This window comes from Oreochromis aureus, linkage group 9 (assembly GCF_013358895.1).
Source record: "Oreochromis aureus strain Israel breed Guangdong linkage group 9, ZZ_aureus, whole genome shotgun sequence".
In the NCBI taxonomy this organism is placed as follows: Eukaryota; Metazoa; Chordata; class Actinopteri; order Cichliformes; family Cichlidae; genus Oreochromis; species Oreochromis aureus.
Window position 1 is genome coordinate 36,351,546 of NC_052950.1, and position 16,941 is coordinate 36,368,486.

Here is a 16,941-nt window from a genome sequence, read left to right on the forward strand (position 1 = left end):
CGCACAGCGAGCAAGCGCGAGGTGCTGCCCCTCCGTAATCCTCCAGAGGTTGGCCAATCACAAGAAAGCTCCCTTGTAGGAAGGAGGGGTCTTAAAGAGCCAGGAGGGTCACGCCATATAGAACCAAATTTGTGAAATCTTCCCACCTGACCTCCTCAGAAAGAGCTGCTTTCTTTCAGTAACTCTCAGTCATTTAATGAAGCAGTGCAAAATTTTGCATTTTTAGCATGTTTGAGTCTCCATAACTACATAAGTACAGGAGACGCACACGTGAAAAACACATTCAAGCTGTGGTAAAAACTGCCTTCCAGTCCATTTTACACCCAGTCCCAGTGTCGCAATCTAAAAGCAGAGTCTGGTTTCTTTGAGCAGCTGTGAACATGCGTATCACGGCGCTCGTATCCTGGATGTTTGATCTGGTTTCTGATCATTCACTGCAGAAAACTACAAAATGCTTTATGGGAAAACTTTCAAGGGTTATGTCACCGTGTGATATACGTGCCAGCTCAACAAGTTCTAGTATATGAAAGATAACCAGGCTCAACTACTACCCATAATTCCTTGTGGGTGAAATACATTTCTTTCATACGTTGACTGTAACAGACGGCTGTGACATAGAAACCAAAAGTCTTTGAAGGACTGGGATCAGGATCAGTGGACGCTCTCTCCAGAGTTGGTCCTGAGACCCACATCCAGAGTTTAACAAGAGAAAATGTGTTTTTGTTGGTATTGTTATTGTATTTCTTATTTTTATCTTACAAACAATCAGAAAATGTCAGACGATTAAGACTAAATCTACTTTAGAGAGAGCTTTTTTTTCTGCTGCCTCTAACATACCCGCTCTCCCTGGTAACAGTTGCTAAGCTGTGATTGGCTAGCCAACACCTTCGTGGGATCTAACTGAACATCTTTGTGTCCCTTCCAGCTCCAGAGTCTCACCTTGAGGCCTCCTCCCCCCGGGACTCTCGCAATCCCTCCTTCCCTACGCCTCAAGCCCAGCGCCACGGCCCCGCCTCCCCTCACTCGACCTCAAGCCCCCCTCTTCCCAATTCTCAAGCCGCGACCTCAGTCCAGCACCACGGCAACGGAGTGCCCAACCACGCCCAGCCGCCACCTCGCCGTGCCTCCTCCAAGTAGGTCCCTGAAGGGTGTGATGAGGCTGGATGAGCATGCTCCTCCATGTGAGGGTCTTAAATCTAGTGATTAATAATTATCATTAAATGATTATAATTCTACACTTTCAGTCAGCTGATGCTGTGTTTGCAGCTTACCTGAATGGGGCTTGTTACCAGAGCTTTTATTTATATTTGATTCTGTCCTACTGTTTTTAAAAATAAAGTTTATTGGTAGGATCCAGCTCTCACCCTGACAGTGACTAACCAGGGGGACTGGAGGGAGGTGTGTGTCAGATTTTCAAAATAAAAGCCATCAGTTTCTAAGTGGAAGACCAGTATGCTTTAAAAATTACAACAGTTGCTGCAAGGCCCTTTATATTGTAAAGTAGAGACCCTACAATAATACAGAGAAGCCTGAGCAATGAGTCAAATCTCTGTGAGCAAGCACTTGGGGATAGTGGGAAGGAAAAACTCCCTTTTAACAGGAAAAAAAACAGTCTCAGGAACGGGCAACCATCTGCTGCAACCGGTTCGAGGTGAAGAAAGGATAAAAACACAAAATAAAAGCCTCAAATTACATATTGAATGTTATCAACACGGTGAAACTTTCAAAATAAAAGCCTGCAGTTTAAAGCCTTCTGACAACTCTCTCCAGCTGTTTTGGCAGCAAGCCACAGTCTGGTGTTAGCAACAATCCCACTGACATTTAGTGAGAAATTGCGTCATTTAATTTTTTTCTACAAGCAGCGAGTAAACCAAAAATATTTTTTTTGTATCAAAATTAGCCTTCTCTACTTTCAATCATTTTTTGCCTTCAGTTTTTAAAGAATTACATTTTTAAATAGATATTTTTCTTTATTTACTATTTAAATTTGGATTACTTTCTGCTTCCTGAATGATTTTACTTCTTTCAGGCTCGTAAAAAAAGGAAAGGACAAACTTATTGCATTTAGCTGTTCAGACCTTTCTTCAGCTGCACTGGTGTGGTCCTGTGTACAGTTTCATTTCAGTGACTTATGAACCAAATAATTCCGCTCTATTACCCGGAGACATCAGAGAGCTTCAGTTTACCCTCACAGAACACTGGAACAAGTCCATTTTCAGCATGTTTGCCGTCATTGTCTGCAACTGAACTCATAAATCAGTGGAAGAAAACTGCACTGTGCTGCAGAACAAAGTAAATTGAATCATGGGTCTTGATATATTTTCCAGCCTTGAGAGATGAAAATTAGAAAACAAAAAACATAATAAAATTTGCCTTTGATAATCTAAATATTTGAGCGTTTGTGGAGCCACTGAAAGGAAATGTTTAAATCTTAGATGTGAGAAAGTCGAAGAGCTTTTCAGCCAACACCCTGAATCCTCTGAGCCTCCTGTGCATCAGCAGATTGCAGTGAAGCACATGAGAATTAAACAATCATAACATGCACGAATGGCCAGTGGAAGAATTGCAGTCTCTCATTTATCAGATGATTTATTAGTCATATCCATCCCTCATTGTTTAATGGTTTCCTCTTCATGCTCGTCTCCCACAGCTCTCTATTCTCCGGTTCGAGCCGTCCCTCTGAGACCCAGACTTCACTCTCCTAACGGTCACAGAGCGGTATCACCTCGACAGACCTCTGCCCTCCAACCAATCGCTGCTGCTCCCTCCAGCCAGGCGTCTCCCATCAGCAGGCCGCTGGCTGGACTGAAGAGCTGTCCGTTAACTCACAGCCCGGTATCTGTCTCCAACGCTCTGTCAGCTGCGCCGCATTTTGAGCGCTCGTTGTCTGCAGCGAAGCAGCTTCAGATCATCGCCCTCTCTTCGGGTCGCCAGCCACAGCCGGGAACGTACACGCATGCTTCGGTGCAGCCGCCGCCTCCAGCTGCAGAGTCGCCTGAGGTTTCCGCCCAATCAAAGAGGACTTTGAGCACCGAAGACGTCCTTCCTCCTCCTTTAAACCCCTCGTTGCCAAAAACCACCTCTCCTCTGCCCTCACCTCCATCCCTTCTGAGTCCAGCCTCTCCGCAGAGTCAAGCTGAGCCCCAGCCGCAAAATCTGACCCAGAAGGTGGAGGTAAAGGAGGCTGAGGAGCAGAGAAAGAGAGCTACGGCTGTGAGACAGGAAGTCAAAGATGAGGAAAGCGTCGCTAAAGACCTGAGGGTGGAGAAAGATGACCAAAGAGAGAAAGTGAAGGAGGAGGAGCCCAGTGAGGAGCAAATCAGTCAGGAGGTGCAGGAAGTTAGCCCAGAGGAAGATCAAATGGAAGTGACAGAGGAAGGCCAAAGTGACAGAGAGAGGAGAGAGGAAGGCAAGGACAAGAAGATGGAGGAGGAAGAGGAAGGAGAGACTCCAATGGACCAGTCTGAGAACCAGACTGCACAGCTTCCCCATCAGTACCACAACACAGACCCTATCCCGACACCTGATTCTGTTAAAGACTCCACTGTGGACTTGAAACCCATCACGGGTCTCATTTCAAGTCCAGTTCCAGTCCAAACTCCAGCACCAGTCCCGGTACCAGAGCCGGCTCCAGTCCCTGAAGCCTCTGCCCAGAGTCAGAGACTGCCAGAGCCTCAGAAAGACCTTCAACCCGTTAGCCAGGAGGACTTCTGTGAGAACATGTCAACCCAGTCCGACAATCAGTCAGGTACCTTCAACAGCTCATACTCAGCAACACTTAATGCTTATATCTGTGTGTTTGCATGAGGCTTTACATTAAGGCTGTCAGGTTGAAGGAGCATTTAAAAGCTGATCAAATTTAATTTTCCACACCAACAACAACTTCATCTGTCCGAGCTTCTGCTCCCACACAAATGATTAGTTGTTATTACTCCACTTGTGTTGGAGAAGCCACACATGGTCGGAGCACAGTGTGCAGCACAGTCACAACACACTGGAAAGCAGCCAGCTACAGTTTCTGATGCTTCATGCCAAATACAAAGTAATTAAACTGTTGAGCAAACTGTCTTTACGGGACATCTGCCAGGAATAATTGATGCAGTAATAGTGGTGCAATAAGGACTCGCTGGTACCTGCTGCTCACTGCTGAACGTTAGTGTTCTGGTTTGTTTTCAACTGTAACTTAACAGAATGAATACTCCATTTTCAAAACATGTTCATTGGAATTTTCAATCAACCGTTTTTTCTTTCTCTGCTCCTCACAGCGTTGTCCAGCCTCTCCTCCCAGTCTCCCCCCTCCTCACCCATCATCACCCCTTCGGCAGAAAACCCTCCTCCTCTCCTCCCGGCACAGACCGCCCTCCCGACTGACCTCAGCCTATCACAGCATGAGCCAGTGAAGGTGGACAAAGCAGACGGTGAGCCGCAGCCCCCCACGGAAACTGAGGCAGAGCCTCTTGGCCAATTGGAGGACGAGTCAGAGAGCTTCAGCCAATCACTGAGCAGCCCCTGGGAGCCAAGGCCGTGGCCTGAGGGACGGCAGGTTCTCACCCACCTGGTGGAGGGATTTGTCATCCAGGAGGGGCTCCAACCGTTTCCTGTAAGGAGACGTTTGTTTTACATCACAAAGGCAGAAATGAGGCTACAGTTAGAATTTTAGTTATTGATGCTTTTAATCTGAAATAAGTGGCTGTTTAATCTCCTCAGGTTTATTTAAGCATTTCTGAAATAAGTTGTGGTTTAGCTGACAGTTTAATCTGTGTTTTACAGCAAATATTACAATTTTGTTACTAAAGTGGGGAAAAAAACTCAGAACTTTTCTCATGTATAAAAGTAGAATAAATTATGGGTGGATGTAAATGGATTCCCTCCTCACTGCTATCACCTTTTCAGCCACAGGCTCTCGCAATGCATTTATACTCACCTTATTTCTGTCGTCCAGGTGAACCGCTCATCCCTGCTGGTTCCAGAGCAGGTGCCCAAACCGCAGGAAGTGAATGGGACCAATGGGAAAGCGGCGCTGCCTGTAACGGAAACGATCAAACAAACTGAACACTCCACAGATTCAGAAGAAGAGGAGGGAGGAGACACGGACGATACTGGGAGCAGTAAGAAGCAGTTTAACTTTTAAACTTCTCAATGCATGAAATTCTTGTTGATAAGAGCTGCAGAATAGACCAGCGGCACCCACATCATGCAGTACTGTCACCAAATCAGCAACAAAGATTCATCCAAGAAAGCTCAAATGTACAAAAACAGAAGCAGGTGACAATTTCTCATTTATGGTGCATTCAAGGACTGTCTGAGATTCCAGTAGAAACACAAGGAGCCATTTGTAAGAGAATTATTTTGCCATTCAGCACAAACATTATTCATGGTTTGAGCTTTGTTTTTTTTAAATAATGAGAGAAATCTTAAATTTAAAACTTTGCAAGAGTAGCTGCAAAGGCAGAGACCACCCTGACTTTATTCTGATGTAAAACCAGTTATTTTGTTCTGGGTTCCTGAAGTATGACAGAAACCACTCGGTTCAGAAAAGAGCGACAAGGTTTACTCCCAGGAGAGTTTCAGTGGGTTAAAAGTTAAAACAACCAAAACATGGGGAAGTTGCACACAAATCATCTCTAGGTTTAAAGGCATCAAACTTTTTTCCACATCTTTCAGACAGGTCTGCAGTGTGGTGTTAAGTTTTCTCACTCAAAAGAGCATCAGCAGGCCCGTGGTGATATCTACAGTCAATGTCTGTATGATGCTCAGTGAGACAAGCTTAGGGTCACCACTCTCACAGCAGCTATAACTGTGAAGTGAAATGACAACTGTACTTGATTAAAATCACACAAAACTCCCTCGGGTGGAATAGATGGAACAAAAACATGCAAATCAAACCGTTCGAAGTTCTAAGAAATAGGAATGTTTTGTCCAGCTGTGGCAGGAGAGGCTGCTTTGCATGATGTGTCCCTACAGCTGTTATCATGATGACACCGAGGGGGAACGCAGTATGGAAAACAATAGCAAAGGGACTGCGTAGTATCACTAATATCATCCTCACAGAGTCCACATGTAATGCTGGGCACTGTGGGCTGTCAGGAAACCAGCGAGCTGAAAAATAAACATTTAATATGATTTGTAATGATTCAGTGTGAACAGGGAACATATTTCGCTGACGATATCAAGCTGTATGCATAACCTGCAGAGATACCTGCTAATGAGGCCTAAGAGACTAAAGGTTGGACTAAATTTGCCCTCAGAGGAAATTATTCAGAGAACTAGAGTTACAGCCAGTGTTTTTGCAGAACCACTTTTAACAAATCATTTATATGCCCTTTGAGCTTAATTAACAATTAAAATACTAACTAAAGCAAACAGTTCAGATGTCTTTAATCAGCTAAGGGTCACATTAATACAAGTTAATACATATATATGAGTCCTTGTTTCTACTTTCTACTTGGCGGTTATGCCTGGAGAAACAGTGAAACAACAGAGTGAGAACTTTTAGTTGTTGTTCTGAGAAGTTGTTCTTCATTTTGAGGGACATTTTTCATGTTTCTCTGCTAACAGTTACCATGTAAACCTTCTGCGTGTCAAACACTCACCTCAGAGGTTTGCAGTTTGTCACCCAGTTTGACTTAACTGCACTTGTTTCCAAAGAAGAGTGCACTGAGTATAAATCAATACAAAGGTGCTAATTTCATAAGCACAGTGACTTATGGGATGTGAAGTGCTGAAGCTTCACAGGTGTGTTTGTTGTAGTTTCTAACATTTTCTAATACAGAGACACCAGAAAAGGTTTATTTGCCATCTCAGCATAAATAACTTTGGTCTTAGTTATGTTGAATCAAATTCAAAGTAACGTCCTCTAACATCAAAGATCTGACAAACGCTGCTTTACTTTAAATGAATTTGCTTCTTAATGAAAGTCCTCCTTTGGCATTACAAACCTTTCAGTCGTATTCTTTCACCTGCAGCTGTGAGACTTTAAATCATCTGAGAGCAGAACTTAAAACTGACTGAATAAATCAAGAATAAAAACATAACTCAGAGCAGAGTTCTTGCAGTTTTTATATAAGATTAGTAAGTTTAATGTTAAATGAAAATAAACTAGGCTTAAAGAAAATATTTAAACAGGGTTTCTCATGGCTGCACACCAAACAAGGACAAAGTCTTTACATGTTCACTAAAAACGGTGAGAGATCTTCCATTTCTTGTCTTGAACGCAGCGATTGGTCCGCGGGGTCTAAGAAGTAAACCACTGTCAAAACATGGAGTTAAACCGGAGTTTCTGCATTGTGGCACAGCCTCTGCCCACCACTGTAAACCTGTCCCGTCATGTTCTGGACCTGCGGGTCTAAACTAGAAAGCAAGTTCAACACACCGTATTTGGCTTCTGTTATCTTAAACATCAGCAAGCAAGCTAAGCTGTCACATGAAAGTGGTTTTAACAGTCTAACCATTCACCTGCAGCACAGGGGCTGATTTAACACATGAAGATGTGAAAGATAACAGGCTAAACACTAAATACAAGCTGAGAGCAGCCCTGGGACTGTGCAGTGAAAGTGTGTGTGAGAGGTCTACAGGGTCTAAGAAGTTAACCACTTTTAATACCCTGAAAACTCGGCGGTAAACCCGAAGTTTACCCCACACATCCCCAAATCCTGCTCTGCTCACGTCTGTCACTCTGCTGCTGATGTGGTAAATGTGGGAGCTGTTTATCTTCTAAACAAGCAGTGGAAACCGTCACTCTGTGACGACTCTTTCTCAGCTTCGCCTTCTCTCATTCGACTGTGTCTGTGTCCCTCTCACAGGGTCGGGCCACAGAGACCGAACGGTGCTGCACTGCCAGTTCTGTGGGAAGAGGGGCCACGCACACAACTTCATGCGCTCCAAACGGTTCTGCTCCACTTCCTGTGCACGCGGGTAAGACCTCGCTTCATTGGCTTAAGCACTAAAGAGGGCAGCTGTGATGTCACGGGACCTTTAGACAGCGTAGGGGTGCTGCTGTCGCAGCAGCAGCGTGACAGGATGTGGTGTGTGTGGCCTGCGTGGAGGCGCGCAGGTGTCAGATGCAGATACGAGTGTGAATGAAAGCAGCAGAACGAGGAAACATCACCACCACGTGTCTCTGTGCTTCTCCCCTTCCTCCTCCCTCCTCAGGTTTAACGTTCGTCTGACGAAGCGTCTGCGGGCTCTCAGCGCAGGAAGCCGGTCGGAGAAGCCTCGTCCTGCCCTCAACCGGGCGGAGTCAGTCCCTGGGAAACCCCTCCTGCTGCGGCTGGTAGGGACGCTGAACTCATGAACAGCTTAAAAACAGCAAACAGAGAAGTGTTGAGATATTTTAAAGAGCCACACTCTGAAAATACTCCAACGCAAGTGAAGTTAGAGCTCCTGAAGTCCTGCACGAGCTGAATGTACTTTTGTGAATGTACACATACACAGGCTAGTATTACAGGAGGCTGATTTTCCAAATATTAAACACATTTTTATGCTTTTATTGATCTTTGTGATGTTTATTTGATGGGTTAAGTTCCTACAAAAACACCACTCTGTGTTTGTAGTTTAATATCTTTTGTGAACTTCTTAAATTTTGTCCCTGATAAATGCTCTTAATCAGAAAAACTACAAAACACTGAAACTAAACTGAAACAAACAAACACATGAATTAAAAATACGTAGTAGTGTAAAACTACATTAGCTCAGTTAGTCATGTGCAGTGGATTTTAGATTTGGTCTTATGAAATGAGCCATTTGAAGCCATCTGTGGTTCATCTGTGGTTCAGTGACAGCCGATGGCCTTTAGAGGGCAGCAGAGGGCCAAGAGTCCAGTGAGACGAGTCAATACAGTTTAATTCAGTGGTCCCCAACCTTTTTTGCACCACGGACCGGTTTATGCTGGACAATATTTTCACGGACCGGCAATAAGGTGTCGCGGATAAATACAACAAAATAAAACCAGTACCGGTACCGAAAAAAAGAAGATTTATTCATAACACACGTGAAAAGACCCAGGAAAACTGAGTTAACGATAAAAACGATAACAAAATAACGCTGAAAGCTGATAAAAACCCTGAAAACAATACATTTCACACCTGAGCCTCAACTCTCGCGGCCTGGTACCAAACGACTCACGGATCGGCACCAGGCCGGGGGGTTGGGGACCGCTGGTTTAATTGATTCCTCACAGTTTACCACTTCTGAAATCAGGAAACTCCACCAACAGACAGAAAACAAACACTTTTATCTTTTATGAATGGAGTCATTTTTAAGTTATATGTCGCCAGCAGGCACTTTATTCAGTTACACCTTCCTTGTACTGAGATGGAACTCCGCTTGAATCGAGAACTTTCTTATAACTCCTCATCACAGATTCAACAAAGTCCTCTGAGTTGTTCGTCCATGTCAACATGATAGCATCACACAGTTTCTACATATTTATCATTCCACCACATCCCACGGGTTCTCTATTGGAGTGAGAGCTGGTGACTGTGGAGGCCATTTGAGTACAGGGAGTCATATACAAGTAACCAGTTTGAGATGATTAAGGTGGAGTATGGGGTTTAAATGATGCTGTGTTGGTGCTAAAGGGCCCCACACTATCACCCCAGCAGCCTCCTGAACTGTTGATATTAGGCAGGACATTTCCTGACTTTTACATTTGTTACACAAGTTTTTGATGAGCTGGCTTGTTTCCTTTCAGCCTCGTGATCTGTGGAGCGCCGGTCAGCGTGAGAAAGATGGAAAAGAAAAAGCAGCGGCGGCAGAAGAGGACGAAGATGAAGACGATATGGTGGGAGGTGGAGGCAGGGAGGGGGAAGACGATGACGGAGGAGAGGAAGACCCCGCTGTCGCCATGACGGCTAGGATGGAGCGTCGGGCGGCACGGAGAGCGAGGAGGGCGTCGGCGCCGGCCGTGACCACTTCCACGCCTACCACCACGTTTAAGCCAGCTCCCTCGCAGTGGAGCGTGGAGGAAGTCACCGCCTTCATCCACACGCTGCCAGGTAAACATGAGCAGATGCCCCACACGTAGAGCTTCTCCCGGGACCTTTAACTCCAAACTGTCGGTTTGATTTACGCCACACTTGATGTCTTAATTGTCAGCAGGCGATGGAGGCGCGCTCACAGCTTCTTCGTTTCCCCCAAGTCCCATTAAAGGTTTCGCAAAATGCTGAAATTAACTGCTGAGTGAAGTAATGTGAAGCATACTTTCAACCACACACCGTCAGACTCAGCAGACTGCTGTGAAACATCTGGGAGAGAAACAAAACACTGAACCTCTGTTTCACAGCTAAACTGAGTATTTCACATGAGACACAGAAATGATTCTGGAGTAAACACTGTCAGGTTTTTAGGCCGTTACTAGTTTAATTGTTAGGTGGCTTTAATATTCATCACTGTCACTTTATTTCTAAGAGAAGATCAGATGTGGATCGTAGAGTTATGGAGATCTTTTCTGGTCTAAACATTCTCCAGATTAGTTTCTGTTAGAAATAAAGTGGATAAACTAATTGTTGGCCAATGATCCTGGATAAACAGTGTGAAACATGTTACTGTAACACACCAAATCTTTCTTTGTTGGGTTGTTTTTCCACAAACTCCTCCTACACCATCAGGATTTGAGGAACCAAACAGGGACTCAGGTAGAACTCAGGTAGGCTGCTGAAGGTTCTTATCAGAACCTGTATCACATATTATTTCATCATGTGGCCTAAAAACCACCTACCAATCATTTAATTGTCGAGTTTATGAACCTTTAAAAGATTTGTTCACAGGAAAGCCACCAAAATCTAATTTGAAATGCTGTCTTTATGCGTTCTTTTTATTAGCAGCCACAAAAAGTCGTAAAAACACATCATGTGTTCCCACTTCTTTAGCTAAATCTACAAAATAATCCCAAAGTTGACATGTTTGAATGCATAAAATAGCAATTTTGCACAAACAAAGTGATATTAGCCAAAATTAGGATATCTCAGCACAGTGTGCAGTGTGTCTTTAAAAAATTTGAGGATACTGGACAAGTGGAGGACAGAAGAAGAAGTGGCAGACCTAAAATACTATTGATAGAATTATGAACACAGTAAAATACCATCAGTAACATGTAATACCTAATCTTAGTCCTAGATGTCGTCGTTACAGCTATCCTCACGTATAGAAGTGAAGCATGGACAATAAACAAGGAAGCTGTAGACCACATCAGTGCAGCAGGGCTGTGGTTCATCAAGAGGGTGATAAGAATATTATACACCAAAATACTGATGAATGAAAACTTCAAAAGATCTTAATATAAAAACAGCAGAGACACAAGCAAGATACTTTGGATACATTATGAGAAGAAGGGGATTGGAATGATGATGTTACACCTGGAAAATCAAAGGGACACGAATCAGAGGCAGAAGGAGAGAAACCACTGTGTGTGAGACAGAGGGTCTTGGACGACTGTGATCGCATGTAAGGAGCAGAACCATCTGAAAAGCATGACAATGATCAAAAGCACATCCAAAGCAATGGACCGAGCAGGGTGGAGTGGGTGGAGGTGAGCGTCAGGAGTGACTTGTGACAGAAGGATAGCAGCAACAGTGAAAGGGGAAAACTGCAGTTCCTCTAATGTCCACATGAGGCTCCAAAACAGAGTCAATCCCCACAGACTAAACTTTGCAGGAGTTTGGAGGTGTTTTTATTAAAATTCAAGAGTTTAGATTGTTATACATTACTAAAGTCAGGGCCATGACTACTTTCTGTGTGACTGAACAGAATCATTTCCTCAGTCTAGACACTCGGTCAGTGTTTTTAAACTCTCCGTTGCTGTTTCAGGCTGCAGTGACGTAGCGGAGGCTTTCCGGGTGCAGGAGATCGACGGCCAGGCTCTGCTGCTGCTCACCGAGGACCATCTGATGACCAGCATGAACATAAAACTGGGACCTGCTCTGAAGATCTGCGCTCACATCAATGCACTGAAAAACCAATGAGAGACAAAGACAAAGAGAAACAAATTGAGAAAAAGAGAAAGCGTGGGTTTAAAATGGAAGAGGGAAAAAAGGCAATAAAGACGCGAGGAAAAGAGAGAAATCGGCGGAAGTCAAAAGCTGACACCAAGGATGACAGAACAAAGTCACAAAAAGAGATTTGTGGGAATTTATAATTTATGAGATTATAAATCTAGGCGTGGCCTTAGCAGATGGGAACTGGATAGGAGTGCAGGAGCATGACGACACCAGAGTCCATGAGAAATTTCACCAGTTTTGGGCCCTCTGACTGTAGCAGGAGACCAGGGGGGGTTTTGTAACTTTGTGTATATTTTACATGCCGCTGGAGAGTGTACATTTGAAGCTATTTGATGAAGGATTTTGAACATTTAATATATAAAATTTGTCTATTTAGTTTTTTTAGAACGTGACGTCAACAACAAATCTATCCAGTAGCTAAACATAACCCGTGTGTGTAAAAGGAAAAAAAACAATGCGTAGACTTTGTAAGTGATTAATGAAAGTTTAATGTTTTATATCACTATATTCTGGACAAAGACATGTCTGTGTATTAAAAAAAGTCACTATCAGGGTAGAGGCTGGTGTCTTTAATCGTCACATTTTTATGGTATCCTGCTTGAAATTATTTAATAAATGAATAATTAATCATCAAATGATTTATTTATCTTGTTGTTTTAAATTAATTCCCAAGTAAAATACCTTTTACTAGCCCAGTGAAAGCGGTCTTTCTAACAAAAATACACATACATAAACACTCCAGAAAATCTTCGTGATCGCAGACACGTGGAGCAGATGTTCCACTGTGAGGAACAAACATTGGGCTGCCTCGTCGCGGTTTCATGGTTGAGTAAAATGCTTTTCTACATCCATCCATTCATTCATTTCCGCCTGTCCTTTTCAGGGCGCTGGAGCCTATCCCAGCTGTCATACGGTCATTTCTTTGTTTAATAAACCTGATGAACCACTGACCTGAATCGTTCTAACAGAAAAAGCCTCCTATCACAGCGTGAACCTGTGTTGTTCCTGCACAGAAAAGGCAACTTGGCAAAGAACATTTGGTCACTAGTAAATCACAAGGTATAGAAACGGGGCTCTGAGAGATACTTTGTTACTAGCAGCCTGTCGTGAAGGCAAAATTTGTTTCAATTTTTTTTTTGTTGAATCTACAAAAAATGCTAAAGTTAAAGTTGGCACAGTTTCACAGTGTAGTGGTTATCAGACTCACTTTGTCGGGGTGTGGAAAGGAACAAGTTGCCCTGAACGACTGAGAGGTTATGGGATCTAAATCCATGTCCCCCGTAGTGCAGTTTACCCCGGTACCTACAAACTGGCTGCTGCAGGTATAGAAACGGGGCTCTGGGGTTAACGTGAGAGATACTCAGCTTGGTGTGCAGTGTGTCCTTAAAATGTGAAGAAACGTGACAAATGAAGACGTGGCAGTCCTGAAAACTATCCTCAGCAGATGAACAATATCTGAAAGCCTGAGAGACGAGACAACTGTCAGGAAGCATTTTTAGCGCTTCATGCTCTGGGGGGCGGGGCTATGGCTCCCCACACCCTCTAGCAGATCGTTACATGGAGAAACCTTTCGAACTCAAGCGTGTTCACGCACACAGGTGTGCACACGGGTGCTCACAGACACAAACTCTATCTTCCTTGGCTGCTACCTTAAGCATATCGTGCGCTGTCAGTCTTGTGTGCTGCTCAATAGCATTCAGTATTTAGTAGTTACTGTTACTTACACATATCTAGGTTGTTGCTTTGATCTCTGTAATGTGTTGTTCTCTTGTTGTTTGTTTTCTTTTTTCTTCTTTTAACAGGTGTCATGATCAGAGGCAATAAGACGCAGGGTTCTCAAGCACGAACCGCTTTTATTGAATTGTAGCAGCAGTGTACGTGGCTACATCAATTTTTGAAAACATATACACACACACAGTATTCTAGCGACCTCTAGTGGCTGCCCCCATGGTAGCCTTACTAGGACAACATAAACAGATTTCACAACATCTCCCCCTTTAACAAAAGTACTTTAAACATAAAACAGTGTTGACAGAACACAGGACATCACAGGGGTAGACTACCCTCAGTCCTGATAAGGGATTATTCTGCCCTTAGAACACAGAAAGGAGATAGTCCTCAGTCTCTGAATCTGAGAGGTACTTTGATCTCCCGCCCCCTGGAAGTCACTCTCACAGGTGTGTTAGGGTGGAGAGGAGACCCCGGGACAGGGACTGGCAATGCCTGCCTTACTGGTGGTTCTTGGGAAGCAGCCGCCCCTTTAGTTGGAGTAGTCGGTGTAGCTGGAACGGTGCTCTGGTGCAGGATCAGCGGTGCCTGGGACAGGCTGAAGGTGTCGTCTGTTGCGGCGAGTCACGTTCCCATTCGCCATCTCCACCAAGTAGGATCTCGGCTCCTTAGACTTACTGATGACCTTGGCTGGAGTCGTCCACCCCTTTTCCCCGTCAAGCTTCACTACAACATCCTGGCCTGGGAGAAACTCAGGAAGTGGACGAGCTGAATGTCTGCGGTTGAAGAAGAATCTGTAAGAGTCCTTAGCTGCAGCATCCTTTTGGCACACCGTGTCCCTATTGACTGGACTGGGCAGCAATGTCTTTTCGAGTACTGGTACGGTGGTGCGGATTTGACGTCCTGTCATAAGTTGAGCTGGGCTTGCACTGGTTGCTGCAATTGGTGTAGAGCGGTAACTCATTAAGGCTAAGCAGGGGTCATGCTCCTCTTTGTTAGCCCCGAAAACCAATATGTCGTCCATCACGACGACAGTCCCATCTAGGCCTTTGAGCAAGGTGCTCATGAGCCGCTGGAAGATCTCGGGTGCTGAAATTATGCCAAATGGCAGGCGTCTGAAGCAAAACCTGCCCATGGGAGTTATGAACGTGGTTAGTTTGTGGCAGCTGGGATCCAGTGGTATTTGCCAGAACCCACTGGAGGCATCCAAAGTGGAGAAAACTTTAGCCCCTGCTAACTTGGGAGTTATGTCATCCAATGTGGGCAAGATGTACCGTTGGCGCTTTACTCCCTTATTCAGACATAAGTCCACACACACTCTGGGCTTACACTGGATAAGTTTGGGTCTCTGCTGTAGCTTATTAAAGGTCGTTTCTGTCATAACAGTGGTGTCTGTGCCTGTATCAATTTTGAAATCAACTGGACTGCCATTTACAAGTAGCTCAATGTCCCAGGCGGCATCTGAGCCTGACTCCTCAATGACTGTTGTTTTTGAGCATGCGCTTTATTTCCTTTTCCACTTTGGGGAGGAGAGGAAAAGGCACCCGGCGTGGGGTGGTTACACTGTACGGCACTGCATCTGCGGTCAGCTCGATTTTTACAGGTTCACAGTTCAGCAGGGCAATTTCTCCGAACACATCCTCTGTTAAGTCACTACTGATTTTGTTAACTCTAGCGACTAGTCCCATGCGCTTCGCCACTGTCTTCCCCAGTAGGTTACTTGCGTATTGCCCTTTTATAACTGTAATCCAGTACTGGTACTTTTGGCCTTTGTACACTGTAGTAGCAAGGAATTTACCCATGCACTTGACTTTTCCACCAGGGCTGTACACAGTTGGCTCTATCCAGAGTTAAGTCCGCCTCGAGCTGGAGTTTTTGTGAAACATCTTTGTCAATTAATCCAATGACGATACGGTCCCGGATCTGCTCGTCTTTACTGCCGCCGAACTCGCAGTGCTGCTCGTACAGGCTCCGCAAGAAAGCCTCGGCCCTCTGGCTCCGTTTGTGAAAACAGGCGCGGTCGTGGATAACGTTTCTCCTTGGGACAAAGTGCTCATCGAACTTTTGTATAACCAGATCATACTCAAACTGCGGACTTGGCCTGGCCTCCGTAGTAGCAGGAAACACAAATGAGCCATATATTGGTTCTGCATCTCTCACGATGGAGTAAAGAAGCGATTTCACCTGCACTTCGCCGCTCTCCATAGCTAGCTTGGACGCCACTCGAACACGGGAGAATCTCTGCCGCCATATCGACCACTCTGCCGGCTGTGTAAAGTCGGACTGCTCCGGAGGTCCAAATTTAGCCATTTCTTCGTGTAACTCGGTGTGAAGTCCTCAATTCTGACACCATGTCATAATCGGAGGCTATAAGACGCAGGGTTCTCAAGCACAAACCGCTTTTATTGAATTGTAGCAACAGTGTACGTGGCTACATCAATTTTTGAAAACATATACACACACAGTATTCTAGCGACCTCTAGTGGCTGCCCCCATGGTAGCCTAGGACAACATAAACAGATTTCACAACAACAGGTGATCCAAAAGATTTTGTCCTCCCTTCCCCTTTCTTTCTTTCTTTCTTTCTTTCTTTCTTTCTTTCTTTCTTTCTTTCTTTCTTTCTTTCTTTTTCTTTCTTTCTTTCTTTCTTTCTTTCTTTCTTTCTTTCTTTCTAATTGTCTGTCCAATTTGTAATAACTTAAAATAATATACAATCAATAAATAACCAATACTAATATAGATCAATCAAGTGGCATATTATATTGGTCCACTTGAAAAATAAAAGTATACATGGACAGAAAAACACACAGTGGAACACCATCAGTCATGGATTGGCCTCCCCAGAGTCCAGACCTCAGCATTACTGAAGGAGCGTGGCATCGTGTTGGCTGAGAACAGAACAAAAGGCAGAAACACAGAAATCGTTTTAAATCAAATGTTTAGGGTTTTAAACTTCGGTATGACGGGACCTGAAGATCCTGTCATACAGGAAATGCAAAACCAGGCTAAAAATCACCTTCATCAAATCTTGGTTTAAAATAATAATAAAATAAGTTTTTTTCTAATATTTAGTTGTGAATTCTTATTTCTAATCAACTGGTGGGAATAATGACAACTTTTTTATTTAGTTTTAATTGTATTTTTAAATATTAATATTAATATATTAATATTTTTATTTTTTAATAAAGCACCCGAGAACTTCCATATACTTTAAGGC

General features: G+C 44.1%; 1 protein-coding gene across 1 annotated transcript in view; it reads left to right on the forward strand.

The window, feature by feature from the left end:
• The window catches only part of si:ch211-230g15.5 (polyhomeotic-like protein 3), a 29,898-nt gene extending 17,267 nt beyond the window's left edge, over positions 1-12,631 (forward strand). Inside the window, exons 4-11 of the mRNA XM_031751359.2 lie at positions 926-1,133; positions 2,651-3,748; positions 4,266-4,600; positions 4,943-5,108; positions 7,803-7,914; positions 8,152-8,272; positions 9,692-9,995; positions 11,806-12,631. Of these exons, the coding sequence (XP_031607219.1) occupies positions 926-1,133; positions 2,651-3,748; positions 4,266-4,600; positions 4,943-5,108; positions 7,803-7,914; positions 8,152-8,272; positions 9,692-9,995; positions 11,806-11,960 (2,499 nt within the window). The 3' untranslated portion in view covers positions 11,961-12,631. The remainder of the gene's footprint in view (positions 1-925; positions 1,134-2,650; positions 3,749-4,265; positions 4,601-4,942; positions 5,109-7,802; positions 7,915-8,151; positions 8,273-9,691; positions 9,996-11,805) is intronic.
• Positions 12,632-16,941: the final 4,310 nt, after the last annotated feature.